The following is a 17,032-nucleotide window of genomic DNA, read 5'->3' on the forward strand; positions in this document are numbered from 1 at the left end:
GTATGTGTCTGTGGGCACAGACACCAGAGAGCTGCCGTTACCCGCCTTCGATGGGAGCAGGGTGAGCTGGGCCCATGAAGGTCTCAGTGAGAAGCGGCATTTGCTTAATTACTCCTGCCTGGTCAGCCCCATAGTGTTTCCTGATGCCCAGTGGGACCCGAGAGTAAAAAGGGCCAAGGGACACAGATCTAGGGGGCCTGTTTACCTCTCTCCCTTGATTAGACCTGAACTTATCTACTCTTCTGACGAGGGACAGAGATTGGAGTGACTTTCTTCACTTACCTGCGCAGCGAGGCAGCGGAACCCAAACGCCGATACCTCTGTGTAGCTGCAGGGCTCACAGCCTCAGGCTCAGCCCCCGCCCCCGCCCCGCCCCGGCCCCGCCCCCGGTGGAGTTTGGGGAGGAGCTCAGCGCCCTCCCTTCTTAAGGCTGCAGCCGGCCCGGCCGCTTACTGCTCTGCCGAAAAGGAGCCCTGAGTTCCCAGACCTTCATGTTAAAAGTCTGAAACCCCCATTTTTATGTGAAACAGATTTTTTAAAAATATGCGTTGAGCCGACACTGTACAGGCCAAACCCACTTTGCATGATGAGTGGGCCCTTGTGGCCCATTTAAGACCTCAGCTGGGGGTGGGAGGAGGCAGCAACTGCAGGCTGGGGCAGGACCAGGCGCGAGCCGGAGCAGCGGGCTGGCTCCCGCTCACCAGCCCGGGAACCCAAACAGGTGCTCCTTCTCCTCGCCTCTCCCCCTCCCCCTGGTCCGCCTCTGGTCCTTCCCCTCATCACCACCAGGCCACTAGATGGCATCACAAGCCCAGCATCTCGCAATGACAGAGCAAACCAGGGTCCCAAGTCCACCTGGTAACCTCCCTCACGGCCATGGGGCCACCCTGAGGACTTCTTGGCTTTTTCTTTTCTCTTCGAGTTTTTATTAAGTCAGAAATATCCCTTTATGTCAGGTTCATTCTTTCCTCCAGGCCAGCGCTGCTCAACAGAAATATAATGCAAGCCACACTTAAAAATTTTAAGTTTCTAGTAGACATGTTAAAAAAGTAAAGAGACATGGGTGACATTAATGTTAATAATGTCTTATTTAGCCCAATATATCCAAAATGTCATTTCAACATGTAATCAATATACACAGTATTAACAAGATGTTTTACATTGTTTTGGTACTGTGTTCAGAATCCAAATCCGGTCTGTGTTTTATGCTCACGGCACATTTCAGTGTGGACTAGCCACATTTCAGGGGCTCAGTGGCCACATTTGGCCGGAGACTGGAATCTGGCCGGGCAGCTGTCAGCCCTGTGGAGGGCTTGGGCCCCTCTCCCCAAGGGTCCGCTCTCTGGTTGTAACATGGAATTCTGTTCAAGCTGGGCAGTAACATAGAATCTAGGGTACCCAGACTGCCACCCTCTGCAGGAGGTCTCATATTTGAAAAGGCAGTAGCACATTTCTGGGAGTTCCTGGGCAAATGAGCCCAGCTCAGTACTCCTGCCCCAGCCCTGGCCTGAGTGAGTAAGAGGCCCCTGAGGACCCAGATGAGGGCAGGAAGCCTAAATCTCACTACCCCTGGAGACCTGGATTTTGCTAGTAACAATGCATTTCCTTTATGGAACAGCATTTCTTTCTTTTTTAAAAAAAAATTTTGTGGGGGAGGTAATTAGGTTTATTTATATATTTTCTAAATGGATGTACTAGGACTTGAACCCAGAACCTCTTGCATGCTAAGCATGTACTCTACCACTGAGCTATACCCTTCTCCCTTAATTTAATATTGTCAAATTTAAGAAACCTGAAAATCTGCCCCAAAGCCACACACTACTTTCAAAACTATTTGCCTCCAGGTGTTCTTTCAGCTCCCCAGGCTCCCCCTCGGCCCCTAGTGCATGGCTCTGCTCAGCCCCCTTTCCTTCCCTCTACAGCCAGCAACTCCGTCTCTGCCACTCACACACCCTCCTCCACCTTGTCACGGCCCCTGCTGGAGGCGGCATTTCTGAAGCCAGCTTGATACACAACCCAAAGCTACTTCTCTTCACTAAAATGGCTCATCTTGCACCAGACCAGCCTCTGGACCTGGACCAGGGGTTGGTGTCTGACGGAGACAGACTTTGAGATGAGCATCTCTCTACTTTCAGGCAGTAGTTTTCTAAACTGTGATATCAAAAGATTTGAACTTCACAAACCCTTTCTCATCTCTAACTTCCCACTCCCATCTTGCCTGACCCTGGGGTTTTATAAACTCTTTCCTACACCCTCCTCCAAACCACACACCCACCCCTTCCCCCACACCCCCTGGTGGTTCCAGGTCACCTTATAACACAATGTAAGGAGAGAGATGGGGGTCAGGGAGAGAGATGCAGAGAATAGAGAAGGTGGAAGAAACGGAGGAGATGTGAGAGAGAAGAAAGAGAAATGGCAAGAATCAGAGGACAGGCAGCCAGAACCAAGGCCCTTCAGAGCCAGCATCTGCCCCAAGTTTCTCCTGAACAGAAAGATCTTTGCTGGCTCTTTAAAAACATCTGAGAAAAGCTCCAGTGTCTGTGATACAGGACCATCACTCCTCCCTAATAGCCCCTCTGCCTCACTCTTTGGCAACCTGCTCAGAAACCCATTCGGAAGGGTAAGGCAGAACTCTCCAGGGGCCAGATTAGTTCTCCCCTCCCTCCTGGAGCTGGGAGACAGGCTCTGGCCTGGATACCTTGGGGGCTGGAAGTCAGGGTCGGGGTGGGAGCAGAAGGTTCAGGGCCCGGCGTTCCCCAAGAGATAGGAGGGGTAGGCTGCTGCTTTTCCAGTGAAAGAGAAGCAGGGGGCTCAGTCTCCCAGGACAGTTGAAGACATACCCATTTTAACCCACTTTGCCTTTCTTCCCCATCCAGAGCCCCCAGCTCAGGGGAGCAAGTCCTGGGGCTGCCATGAAAGCCAGAGGCTGCCCATGTCCCTCTGGGCTGGGCTGGGCTGGGCTGGGGCAGAAGCAGACTGCTGCTGGGCGGTTCTCTGGGGAGAAGGGGATTGAAAAGCATCTCTGAGGAGAATAGGGAGGAAGGGAGGCTGGGTGGTGGACGGACACACACACACACACACACACACACACACACACAGAGCCTTTCTGACTTAGCCTAAGCCCCACTTGGGAGATGAGCCGTCTTCTGTCTGCTCTTGGAACTGCGCTCTGCTGCTTCCCCGCCCATCTGTGCTGTCAGCAGCTCCGGCAAAGTTTGTCTCCAACTTGAACGGAGCTGAAGACTCCAGCTTCCTGGAGCTCCACAGAGCAGCAGGCAGGCCCAGCCTCTGGACTCAGCTGGCCTGGAGAAGCCAACCCTGCCAGCCCCCAGCTGGTCCCTGCCCTCCTGGGTGACACGTCTGCCCCTGACCTATAGGCCCCTAGGCTGGGCTGAGGAATGGTGCACTGAGGTCCCTCTGGAGCCCCTCGTCCAGGTCTGGAGCTGGACCAGCCCAAGGCCCAGACCAACATGGCCAACCCCGGGCAGCCTCAGTTTGCCCCAGCGCAGGGGCCAGGCATCGCCTCACCCCTGGACCTGCCAGAGATGGAGAAGCTCCTCACCAAGGTCGGGGGCCAGGATGACAAGCCCCTGAAGCTGTCCAAGTCCCTCTCGGGGGCTTTGGACCTGGAGCAGAATGGCCATGGCCTGCCGTTCAAGGTGGTACCCGAGGGGCACCGGGAGCCCTCACTCGCCCTGTCATCCTCCCGGGCCAGCTCGAGGCGGCCGTCCTCCATTGCCACCACCTCCTATGCCCAGGATAGAGAAGTTCCCAAAGATTACCTCATCCTTGCCATCGTCTCCTGCTTCTGCCCTGTCTGGCCCCTCAACCTCATCCCCCTCATCTTTTCCATCATGGTAAGTGCTGCTCTTTGTCCAGGGCAGGGGCTGGTCTGGGGTCGGCAGGCATGTTCCCCTGCCAGGCGCCAGGCGCCCTGCCTAGGGTGTGGAGAAAAGAGCTGGGGGCTGGGGAGACGACCCCCTTTCTCAGCCGGCCTATGACTCTCCCTTGGAGAAGGGTCCAGGGGCCAGGAGAGCTTCTGTTTGCTGTCCTCCTTCATCTCTGCTCCTGGACGTCACAATCACAGCTTGACCTTGTATACATACCTGCTGGGAAGGGGATTCTAGAGAGCCACCTGGAGCTATGTTCTGCACTGCAGAAAGACAGCCAAGTGGGGGGAGCTTGCCTTTGTGGGAGTCGGGGGCATGGTCCCAAGGAGTCATTTCTGAGTGGGGCTGTGACTCAGCACAGGTTGCAGCCAGCATGGGGTCCCAGGGCCCCGTGTTCTCAGGAGGGAGCCAGGCACTGCCCCACCCACTCCAGGGGCCACCTGGGCGTTCTAACAGCCTCTGCCAGCTCTGGTTTCCAAGAGCCGGCAGTGGCTTCCCTGCTGTGCACCGAGGGCCCTGGGGCCTGGCTCCCCCAGGGCTGCTCCTCTGGAGGGAACTCCTCGCTGGGGCCCTTGGGCCTCGCCTTTGCACTGATTTCAGCATCTGTGTTCAGGGTAGGGGAGGTCTGAGCCATGGGTGGAGAACACGTGTGTCAGAGGGCATGGCTGGTCCTACCAGGGAGGGGCATGTGGGCTCGTCTCTGCTTCTTCCACACTTGTGCTGTAGGGTTCTGAGTAAATTGTCTTAGATCATCCCCAAACCAAGTCATCTGGATAGAACTACTTACAGAGGATCCATAATAAATGTTGGTAGATGTTGGCAAGTGACTTTTGAGGTCCAGGAAGGAGAGAGCGAGAGAGGGAGAGAGAGAGTGCAAACCTGGCAAGGAATGAATTTCAGAATGAGGTTAGGAGAAGGGGATGGTAATTGCCAGCCCCAGGCTGGGAAGGGCCGGAGGACTGAGTGGAGAGACCCTGTCTGCTTCCCTCTGGAGTGACTCCATGGCTGAGTCACCCATCTTCGAGCCCCCTGTGGCCATCCCTGCTGCCTGTCTGGCCTCTGAGACAAACACTTATTTCCTCATACATCTCCACCCATTTCACTGGGGCCCAGTCTCCAGCCAGGGGAGCCTTCCCTGACCCCCATCAAATCCAGCTAAGTAGGGATAAGTAGGGGACACTGGCAGTGTTCCCGAGTCCGAGGGGTTTGGTGTGGGCACAAGAGCCAGGGCTGGGCAGGGCCATTGAACAACTAACTTCCTGGGCTGCTCGCCGCACTTGGGGGCAGCTCAGGGCAGAGCCAGGCCTCAGGGTGCAGCCAGTGGTTCCCGGCAGGGCCCACCTCTTGGTTACAGGGAGAAGCCCCAGGAGGGGAGACAGGCTTTGGGGAGGGAAACCACACAGGGGCCCAGGAGAAAACGGTTGCTAGAATCTCCTGGCGGGGGTAGCAGGGTGTGAGCTGGGTAGGAGCTGCTTTTGTCAAAGGAAACTTGGGCCCCAGGCTGTGAGACCACCAAACCTACCCCCAGTGTATTTCTACATCCTTCTCAGGTTTTTTTTGTTGTTGTTTTTACATTTCAAATATATCTTACTACTTTTCATCTCAGAAAGAATATGAAACCTGCATGCAATGCTAATGGTCTCTGACATTTACATAGCATATGACACAGGAGTGCAATGTAGCCATCTCAGATTCTTGAGTCACCGGGCTTGGGGCAGGGAATACGGTGCTAAACCAGATGCTGTCACCAATTCCCATGAGCCTCCTGTCCAGTGGGGAGAAACTTGTAAACAAATCCTTACAATACATTGCAAGAAGCGCCCACGCTAGACAAAACCACAAAGTATTGTATGGCTTCAGGCAAGTCACTCAAACCTCTCTTCTCATTATTCCCATCTGCAAAATGGGTGTGAGCATAACACCTCAATTGCAGAGTTGTGTGAGGATGAAATGAGACAAACCACACAAAGTACTAAAGAACAACACAGCGCATAGTAGGTGCTGTTTCATGGTAGTTGTAATTGGGTGAGTGTCTCTCTGGTAGGGGATGGGAAGCCATCACAAGTTTGTTGGGGTTTTTTAGAGCTTTGAGATATAATTCACATATCATACAGTTCATCCATCTAAAGTGTACAACTCAACGATTTTTTAGTATAGTCACAGATAAGTGCAACCAGAGCCACATTCAATTTTAGATTACGTTCCTCACCTCCAAAAGATACCCCATACCTTTCCTCTATCACACACCCCCATCTTTCCCAGACCTAAGCAACCGCTTATCTTCTTTGTGTCTCCACAGACTTGCCTCTTGTGAACATTTCATACACAGACACACCTCGTTTTATTGCGCTTTCCTTTACTGTGCTTCGCAGACGCTGCGTTTCTTACACATTGAAGGTTTGTGGCAACCCTGCATTGAGCAAGTCTACCAGCGCCTTTTTTTTCCAACAGCATTTGCTCACTTAGTGTCTCTGTGTCATATTTTGTTAATTCTCGAAATATTTCAAACTTTTTTGTTCTCATATTTGTTACAGTGATCGGTGATCTTTGATGTTACTATTGCAAAAAGATCACATGACCCACTGAGCAATGACGGTTAGCGTTTTTTAGCAATAAACTATTTTAAAATTAAGGTATGTAAATTATTTTTCAGATACAGTACTATTGCACACTTAATAGACTACAGGAACGTGTAAACATAACTTTAATATGCACTGGGAAACCAAAACATTTGTGTGACTCGCTTTGTTGTGATAGTCATGTTATCAAGGGGGTCTGGAACTGAACCCGCAACATCTCCGAAACTGTGAATGGACTCATACAATATGTGGTCCTTTGGGACGTGCTTCTTTCACTTGGCAGCATGTGTTCAAGCATCACCCATGCTGTAGCAAATACATCTTAGGGTTTGGAGCCAGAGAGGGATGTGGTCAGACTAACATTTTGGTGGATTAGTCAGGTACAGGGTGAGAGGAGGGAGTAAAGGGGACCCTCTGAGCCTGACATTTGGGAGAGGGGACCTTTGCAGGAATGCAGGTGACAGATGAAGAGGCGTGGAGCAGGGCAGAGGGGGTTTCTGGAAACCTAAAAGTTAGTAACATAGATCATTCATTCATTCAGAAGACCATTCACTTGAATGGCAAGTTGCTTGTTTGCAGGGAACCAAGTGGTAGAGGATGACTAGGCTCCTCATGAACGAACCAGGCACCACACTAGGCATTTGGGAAGGAGAGGATAAGACATGGGCTGTGTGGCACGGCAGAAGGATGTGAGACTGTGGTGGGGGAGGGAGGTGGGCAGAGGACCTGCTCTACGAATTTAAGTTTTATCCTAGTGGCCCTGAGGAGTCCATGAAAAATTTTAAGCAGAGGCACGATGCAGTCAATTCATATTTTAAAGCCAACACCCAACTGCATTGTGGGAAATGAGCTCGAGCAGGCAGGACTGGGAGCAGGGAGACCCCCTTGGAGGCTCCTGAGATGGTCCAGGCTGGATGCTGAAGGCCTGGACTAAGCAGTGGGCTTAGAAAGGAGGGCACTGATGAGAGTGGTAAGGAAGATGGACCTGTGATTGCTCTCCACGACTCGTTACCCAACCAAAAAGCAGTGGAGTCGTCTTAGAGAGAGCTCTGTGGACTACGGCATTTAAGCATAAAGGGGAAGTGGACAGAAAAGGGTTTTGAAAAGAATATTCCAAGAGGTGGGAAGAAAACTAGAAAAGTGGGAGAGACATCCAGGGTCAAGTGAATTTGAAGGAGAGAGTCATCAAATGAGGAGGAGAGATCAGGTTCAGTGAGGATGGGAGGGTCCACTGGCTTGGCCACTGATAGACTCCTGGTGAGCATGGTGATGGAGAGGCTTAGGCAGATAGGGGAGAGGTGACTGATGAGGTGAGGTCCCTGAAGAGTGGAGTGATGGGATCCAGAAGAAGGACCCCTCCCTGGGAGCCTGGCGGAGGGGCCATGCGGGCAGAAGCAGAGAGAAATCCTCAAAGGAAAGGGAGATGGTTCCATGCTGTCTGGGCTCCGTGCTGCCAGGGACGTGGAGGGCAAAGTCATTTGCTGAGAAATAGTGGCCTGATGTCAGAGGGGAGGAGAGGTGACCAGGGACAGGCAGGTCAATGACCCAAAGGCTCTGCTGAGGCTGGAGACCGTGAGTCCGAGTTGTAATCAGGCTGCCCGGTGATGCGGTTTTTCTCTACCGACAGGCATAGGGTGATAGGTGTGACATGAGGGCGACCAAAGGTTGGGGACGGCAGGATTGCCATGATAGCATAACCAGGTGGCATAGAAGATGCTGGCAAGGGTGGCTGAGATGATGCATCGAAGAATCGGGCTGGATTGGGAGGGAGTGAGGCTGAGAAGATGGCGATAGCCTTGGAGGAGAGGAAGAGACCAGAGGTTGGGGCTCAGAGAAGTCAGAGGGCAGGTGCTGTGAGAGTGAGTGGGTAAGAGAGATGTTGAGAGTTGAGATTTCAGAGGAGGAACCAGGTTGGGTGATGGCCAGGGTGGAGTATAGTTGTAGAAATTAATTTCTAAAGGGAATTGTTAGGAGCCAGGGAGAAGAAACTGAGGAAGCCCAGTGTTGAGGGATAATGTTCACTGTGTGCTTACTAAGTGTTAGGCACAGGCCCAAATTCTTCACATACATTATCTCATTTATTCTGGACTATAGCCCTAGGAGGTCCAGGCATTGTTATTATTCTCATTTTATAGGTGAGAAGACAGAAGCACGGAGATATAGTCATTGGGAGCCCAGGATTGGATGCTGAGAGCCAGTGCTCATGTTCCCACCCACTACACTTCCTGCCTTTAGGAATCAGTGGGGAGCAGAGATGGGGAGCGTTACTGGGTGTTCCCACAGCTGTCTCCACTCTTCTGGGAACCAGCCTAGTTCATAGGACTCTCCCATTCCCCAGGGAAGGAGGGGTCAGTTATTCATCTAGGGCTGAAACACTTGGTCCCACACAAACAACAGCAGGCGTGAAGGAGAGACAGAGGGTGGAGAGTAAAGTCTCCACGCTGGTGTCTCTAGGTCCTGGAAATTGACTTCAGAACTCCTCATCGTCCTCCCCACTGATTACCAAGTGAAGGGTCAAACCCTTGATGCCAGAGTGGAAGGAGACCCACAGCCCTGACAGTCTCGCTAGAGCTCACTGTCTCTGCAGCATGTCCTAAGGGGAGGCTGATAGAGTCTGGCTAATTGTTCCCATTTAACAGATGAGGCAATAGAGGTGTGCAGGACTGTGTCTTGTCCACAGTCACACAAATGATGAGCCACATCAGCTGGATATTGAATCCAGTGTTCTCTTCTTGGCCCCACCCCACATGGGACAAGGACCTTGGGGACAAGGATGGTGTGTCCCTCCCAGGAAAGCAAAACCTTTTGGGCATTTGTGTATGGAGGGCATAATTCCACTTCCTTCCTTCTTTTTCTCCCCCACCTCAGGTTACCTCCTGCCTGCCGCCTACTCACTCCATCAGTGGAAAACTAATGGACCAGCAGTGTCCTTCCCACTGTGGCTTTGACAGGGGCCTGCTGGGACCAGGGCTGGGATCGGGGCTCAGGAGCTGTGATCACAGGTGTCTGGACCCAACCCTGATCAGCACCACAGCCTCCTGTGAGCCTCTTCACGGGGCGGCCAGGGCAAGGCTGGCTTCACTACTTTTACTTCTGGGTCAGGCTGAGAAGTCACTGTGCTCCCCAATGTCAGCAAGGTCTCCTGCCAAAGAGGGGCGCTGGACCCCAGGCAGCGGACCTTCTGTCCACAATAGTGGTAAAACAAGTATCAGATAGACTTGGGTGTGCATCCCATCTCCAGCCCCGTTAAGTCACATGACCATGTCCTAGTCACTCCACCTCCTTCCTTAGCCTGTTTCCTCATCTGGAAAATATGTGTAATAAAACCGTCTACCTCATAGGGCTGTGGGGAGAGTTAAATGAACTAATGGTGTGCCAGAGCCTGGCACATGGTAAATGCTTAATAAATGGAAGTGGTTGCTGTTGTTACTAATGTTAAATGAAAGTGCAATGTCAGAGGAAAGGGTAAACCCAGTGCACAGGAATCTCTGGCTTTTGGCAATTTGGATTTGATGGAGTCTCACCCCTCATTACAAGCCCCAGGGTTGGGGGGCGGCCCTGTCTGTGGTTTTGGTGGAAGGCTCTGAGCAGTCCTGTCTCTGTGGGTTGTTCCTACATCATGTGGGAGCATTGCGGACGTGCAGAGTGGCTTCAGCGCTTCCTTACTTAGGCATTTTTGACAACGTAATTATTTAACTGATGTGTTTTGCAGGCTCACTTTCATTCATTTCTGCATTACCCATTCATTCAGCAAGAGTGCTAAGCCCCGAGCAGGGCCGACGGTCAGCTGGCACGCAGGCATATGGCTTAAGATATTGATGTACTTCTGAATCAGCTGGTAAACGGCTACTGTCTCAAGCCCCTAAGCTTTTCCAATCCTTCCCACCCACCACTGCAGTGGCCCTGACTCCTCCCCCGGGACCTCCCGCCAGCCCTCCCCAGTCTCCAGCAGTGGAAGGGTTAACCTGTAGTTAGGACATTTCAGAACCAATTGCATGGTTGCAGAGAGTGATGTGAAGGGGGCACAGAGAAGCACATTCCTTTGTTTGACCCGCCTGGAGATGCTTGATCTCTGCAGCAGGGCTAATGACTGACCCGCCCTGGCACATCTCGTCAGTTCTCCTGAGATCTGCTGGGCCTTGGCCTGAGCCTCGTGGGTGGAGGAAGCTCCTGAGAAGTTCTATTGCCACCTTCCTCTGGCTGGTTTCAGCCTCTGGCAGCTCTTTCCAACATCCTCCTCACCCCATCCTCCCCCTTCCCCACATTCAAACTTTTTTCAGTGTCTTTCCTCGCTGATCTATTAGCCTGAATTCGTTTTCTCGTTCAGCATTCCCACAGCCGTTGCAATCACAAATGATCTATTAATTCAGTCATTACAACCATTACTGCAATTAGTATTATTGTGCCTTCAACTTGGGCCATTTTGTATAAGGGGAAGGTGATGCCACTAAGTGGCGATGGGAGATCCGCTGGTAATTTACTCATAAAAAGAACTGAAGGTTTTTTTCCATCCCTGAAATCAAAGGATGGATCTTTCATTTGGTAACTAATGGCGGGTGTCAGGGTGAGGATTCAGAAATGAGTGCCAGCTAGCAGTAGAAAACCTCTCATCTAAAAGTAGGGCACTATTCTTAGAGGCAGCTACTTCTGCTCCACTTTACAGATCAGAAAACTGAGACTTACAGTGTAGTTGTGAGGCTCACACTGGAGAGTGTGTACAAAGTGTCTGACACAACAATGCATCTATAATCATGTCTGCTCCTGGCCATTCCTAGTGCATCTCCTCAATGGTGTCCCTCAGGCTTGAAGGAACACGTATGACTGGACTGCATGCACTGTGGATAAAGAAGAGTGATTGGGTTCAGTGGAGCTGAAAAAAAAAATCTTTCCCTCTGCTATTCCTCCCCACCTCATACCCAAGAAACTATGTGTCTCTTGTGGTTCTGAATCATTACTGCATGGATAACTGTTCCTCTGGAAAGTGGGAGGCAGGACTCATCTCAAACCCTGTTCCCCTCCCCGTGATGCTGTGCTTACAGCCCAGAATGAGTCCCTCAATAATGATTCAAGGTAGCCCCAGAATTTCTGAAGCTGAACTTCCTGGAAATCCTGGAAGCCTTCCTGTATGTTGCCCCCTCTCCCTCCCAATGTTGCCTTGATGTTGGTGTCCTGAGATCAGCGACCTGGGCTGGCCATGCAGTGAGCTGGCCATCCATTAGAGCATTTTACCCTCTACCACTCCTAGGAGGCAAGGCCTGTTATTAGGCCATTTTACAGGTGAGGAGCTGGAGCATAGAACTTCATGCAGGCATGGTCAGAGAAGCAACTGGAGAAAGGCCAGATCAAGAAGGGCCCCAGCTCTCACAAAGTGGAACCTGGATTTTGTCCTGTAGACATTGGGGAACCTACAACCTGGTGAGACAAATGGAGGATTTCTTCAAGACAGGAGAGAAAAAGATCCAATCAAGAGGGAGAGGGTGAAAAGACCAAGAAATGACTGGCGTCTCAATGTCCCCAGACAGCAGAGAGAGGCTGAGGTCTGAACTTGAGCTTGCATAGTTCCTGCCACAAAGTAAACATTCAGATAATGCTAGGGATTATGATTATTCCAGTGGAGATGGAGGAATCTTGGTGGGCTTCACAGAGGAGGTGGCACTAGAGCCAGCCCTTGAAGGATGGAGAGGATTTGGACATGTGTGTTGTGGGGGAGCAGGAATGCAAGCAGGAGAAATAGCATGAGCAAAGGCAAGTGGAAGTTGGTGCTCATAGCCTGAGCAGCTCAGATTGGTGGACCCAGAGGTTATGGAAGAGAGAAGTAGAGGGTAAAATCAGAAAATGCAAAGGTAACCTGAGTTTGGACTTCGTTCTGCAGACAGTGGAGGAGGGCGGGTCATGGAAGGTGCTGAACAAACAAGAGAGATTGCCTCAGTCACTATCATCTCACTGAGTTTTTGCATCAGCTCCTGACTGTCCTCTGGTCCCACACTACAGCCAGGCCCTGGGGTCTGCAGGGGCCTGGCTTAACTCTCCCACCAGCTCAGCATGGCTGGGACCCAGTCCACCCTCCCAGGCCCTCTGTCTCCACTGTACCATCCTGCCACAGCCACCCTGCCCATCACTGTCCTGAGACAATGCCACAAATTGCTTGGTAATGCTTCCAACGGTCTCCAGCCAGTAGGGGCAGGCTTGGTTAGGGGGCCCCACAAGAGGTCTGGCCAGTTGAGTCCAGGCCAGCAGTCCCCTGGAGATGGAGCAGGGCGAGCGCTGCACAGAGGAAACCCCGGTGGGGGGAGGGTGCAGGGGTGTGGTGACACCAGCCTCCTGCCTCCCCCCTGAGGGGGCTGCTGGAGTGTGGGCTGCAGTGGGGACCAGGTGTGTTCTGGAGTCTCAGGCAAAGGGTGCCCCAAAGGGCCACTGAGGACAGCCTTCCCGAGGTCTCTGCCACCCTCTCTCTGCAGTCTCGAAGTAGTGTGCAGCAGGGGGACCTGGACGGGGCCCGCAGGCTGGGCCGCCTGGCCCGGATGCTCAGCATCACCTTCATCATCATGGGGATCGTCATCATCATCGTGGCCGTGACTGTCAACTTTGCAGGTGAGGTCCAGCCCCACGCCAGCTTGCTCGGTGTGGGGACTGAGGAAGGGTGTGGCCCAGCCCCCTGGGACAGGGGTGGTGTCGGGGAGAAGGATACGAACATGTAGGGCCATAGCCTTTTCCTAGAAAAGCAACCCAGTTCCCTGCAGGGACCAGCTGAGCGAGGTTGGCTTTCTGACTTGTCTTACGCCTGGAGAGATCACTAGGAAAGGGAGTGGGAAGAGGACGGGCCCAGGAGTCTGAGGCCATGAGCCCCAGCCTCAGCTCTGAAGGTCCTGGGACCGGCATCAATGTCTGCCTGGTGGAGCCTCAGGGTTTTCACGCTGAGAGTGGTAGGAAGAAGCCTCCAGCATGAGGCTTTTGTGAGCATCACCTGAGATAATGCATGTGACTCTGCTTTGTAAACTGGGGGCTTGCTAGACAAGCATGGCCTGCTGAGACAGCCAGAACATCCTGGAAGTAAACCATGCGTGTGATGGAAGTCAGGATGTACACTTCCGTGATCACCCAAACGTGGCCCAGGGAAGTTATCCAAGCAGGGGGACCATTTTCAAAGGTGACACTTAGCTGCTCATGAAGCCCAGGCAGTTTTGTGAGCTCCTGGGCCACGCAGGTCAGTGTTTGTCCATTTCCCTCCCATCACACACTCACACTGGGAGCTTCCAAGCATCTCTACCCCTTTCAGTGATCAACAAAAACTGTTTCCCTAAAGACCTTGCCACTCCACGCATGCTCCATGGACCAGGCACAGTGGATACTGACACTGGTAACAGGTCAGAAATGCAGAATCTCAGGCCCCACTCCAGACTCACTGAATCAGAATCTGCTTTTGAATAAGATTCCCAGCCCAACCATTAAAGTTTGGGAGGCACTGGTCTGGAACATAGTGTTTAACTTAGGGCAGAAAGCCTGGGATTCTGCCACGGGGTCATGGGCAACCTTGGTGTCCTAGGAAAGGGAAGAATTCAGGTTTGTAATCAGCCTGCCCAGGTTCAAAACGCAGGTCCACCACTTTATCTGTTGAACGCAAGTACGATCTATAATCTCTGAGTTTGACATGCAGGTGCCCGAGAGGCAGGAACCCATCAGCCCAGGGCAAGAGCCTCAGTATCACCTTCCGATGCTGGAGTCTCTTTGTCCTGCGGCTGCTTGTCACCTTAGCCAGGACTCTGGATGGCAAGTGACAACCACTGACCTCAAACTGGCAAAGGGGATTGTTTCACTTTCACTAGAATATTCAATCATTGATGGCTCTGTCCTCAGGGGTCACAGCCCCACCTCTGAACCAATCGCCGAGGCCCCAGTCCTCTCATGGGCAAGAGTTCAGTTCCACCAAGAGCCCCAAATCAAATCACCCCTGTTACCATTTCTGACTAGGAAACCAAAACCCAAATCCTCAAAACAGGGACTGGAAGACACCATGTTCTGAGCTTTGTTCTGCCATAATTGTTTTGTTTTGTTTTGTTTTGTTTTTTTACAGTTCAGAAGAAATAAAACTTGGGGGCTGTGGGAGCAGAGGCAGGCCCCGGCCTCGGGAGAGCTCCAACCCGCACGCCCCATGACCACGGAGGACAGGACTGTGACTGCCAAGGCCCCACCTGTCCCCCAGCTCCAAAAGCACCAACTTGGAGGAAACCCTCAAGTCACCCCATTGTCAGTCCACATCTAATGGGAAAAACCAGAGGAAGAAAGGAAGGGAGGAAATGAAACTGACTGTGAAACCAACAAATAACGTGGTTTAGTCTCATGGACATATCCCGGCATTTTAACCTCAGGGTTCTGGCTGGTTTCTCATCCCCACAATTTCCTGGGTTCTACCAAGCAGCATATACTGCCAGAGTGAGAAGAAACCAGCCCCACAAACAAGACTACGGTGGGGAGAGAGGTAGCACCGTCCCTGCATGTCTAATGATCAGGAGCAAACACGGGGGACTTTACCTTTTGTATTTTTCTTGAGGCGGGATGAAAGACTGTGTGCATGTCTTGTGCCCCATGCCTGCTGCGACCCCAGCTGGTGCTCTGAGCTCAGAGGCCAAGCTGCTGCTCCGCACATGCCCTGGAACCCCTCGGACACACAGGATGTGCAGCTGCCCTGGAAGAGGCCACAGCCACACTTAAATCCTCCATTGCAGGGTGGAGGCACCAAGAGGAATGCTGGTGAAGGCAGGAACAGGGACAGCACAACCCATGGACCTCTTCCTAAGCTTTTCAGCCTCAGGAGCATCTCCCAGGATGACCCAGCCTGCCTCTTGCTCCTACCTGGGCTGTAGCCTGGAGCACCAACCAAGAACTCCTGGGGCCTGACCCCACCTCCAGGTCAGCCAGTGAAGGGGAATCCATGCCTGAGCTCTCATCCTGCCATGGCCTCCTTGGAGGACTGGGATACAAACCTGGGGATACAAATCCCAGTGGCCCACCTGGGGAATAAACTCCAATCTCATGCCAAGGGGCTCAGGGCCCCCATGCAAAGTGGCAGAGGGTCCTCATGTAGAATGGCTCAGGTAGGGCATGGGCTCCCAGCCCAGCTGCATCTGATGCTCTGTGCCTCACCCTGTGCCCCTGGCCATCCACATACAGCAAAGGCTTCCCCTGGAGTCGGCTTTAGAACCACTGCTGGTGGGACTTCCCATGGGCTCCCAGGACATTAGGGGTGTCTGTGCCTCCTGCGGGGGCAGGGGCTGAAGAGTTTTTAATGGTTTGTTGTTTATTGGATCTAGAGATTCCAAGACAGAGGGAAGAGCTCAGCTGAAGGGTCCTGACTTTGGGGACCCCAGGTTTGGGAACACACTCACATGTCCCAAATCAGGGGCTGGGCACCATGGCCTCTGTCTCAGGACTTATGGGACACCAGCAAGGAGTTAAGCAAAGCCACTCAGACTTCTCCCTGGTCCTTCTTCCTCCCACATCCCCTGCTGGTTCAGCCCCCATGTCCCTGGACAGGGGTGCTCCAGGCTTTCCCACATTGGGAGAGTTCCAGCCAGGGTTGCAGGTGGTTGGGAGGGCAGGTTCTCACACTGGCCCCAAGTTGGCCAAGGATGTTTCCTCTGCACTATTCAGGACCGTCAGGCCTCCTTTCAGGGCCCCTGTCTCCTCCACCCTCCTCAGAGGCTCCTAGGAGCCTGTTAGGACAGCTGGGAGTGGCAGTGGGTTCTGGGTGCAGCTCTGAGCCTTCTCAAAGGGCCTGTGTGACTGAGGGGAGGGTTCAGGGCCCAGGGACACCAGGCAGATCCCTCTGGGGCTGGCGTTCCTGCATCAGTGCCCCACCTGGGGAATAAACTCCAATCTCTCCCTACCCTAAAGCAAAGGCCAGCTGGATTTGCTTTATGGGAACTTTGAGGCCAAAATAAAGATGCATCTGTTTGTTGGGGGAGGGAGCGGATGAGCCCAGAGTCTTTGTGTCACTTTCAAAGTCGAGCCAGGCCAGGGGAGTCGTGAGGTCTATGAATCTGACATTCACAGGCCCCAGCTCTGGTTATGAGTCAGCTGTCCCCTGGCAGGCTCCAGGGGTCCCTGGCTTCAGCACCCCAGGGAGGAAAGAGCAATGAAGTAGACTATCTAGGCCTGGTCTCACGGGGAAACGATGGCAGAGGTGGGACTGCGGCCTCTGTGTGCACTGGGACCATCACACACACCCAGACCTGCCCCACCCTTGGTAGTCACTCCCGCGCCATAAGCCCCATGCCCACGCGCGTGCGCACGCACACACTCGTTCATACTCCAAACCCAGAAGAGTGGAGACAGAGAGAAGCCACGGCAGACAGTGGCAGGAGCAGGCACAGCCAGAACACCCTTTCAACCAGGCAAGAAAAACTTGAGAATTTTCTAGTTGTACCAGGGACGAAGCTCAGAGGCCTCCCAGGTGTGTGGAAGGAGCAGAGGCCGTAAGGGACTGGCCCTTCAGGCAGAGAGGAGCCCAGGGCTGGAGGACGGGAGACCCTTTAGAAATAAGACTGGGAGGGAGGGTCCCTGCTG

General features: G+C 52.9%; 1 protein-coding gene across 1 annotated transcript; it reads left to right on the forward strand.

The window, feature by feature from the left end:
• The first annotated feature begins 3,056 nt into the window (after positions 1-3,056).
• TRARG1 (trafficking regulator of GLUT4 (SLC2A4) 1) lies at positions 3,057-15,841 on the forward strand. The gene is made up of 3 exons (XM_010978929.3): positions 3,057-3,857; positions 12,928-13,060; positions 14,541-15,841. Exons 1-3 carry the CDS (start codon positions 3,471-3,473, stop codon positions 14,552-14,554), a joined length of 534 nt encoding a protein of 177 aa, XP_010977231.1. The 5' UTR covers positions 3,057-3,470; the 3' UTR covers positions 14,555-15,841.
• Positions 15,842-17,032: the final 1,191 nt, after the last annotated feature.

Source organism: Camelus dromedarius, chromosome 16, assembly GCF_036321535.1.
Source record: "Camelus dromedarius isolate mCamDro1 chromosome 16, mCamDro1.pat, whole genome shotgun sequence".
Lineage (NCBI taxonomy): Eukaryota > Metazoa > Chordata > Mammalia > Artiodactyla > Camelidae > Camelus > Camelus dromedarius.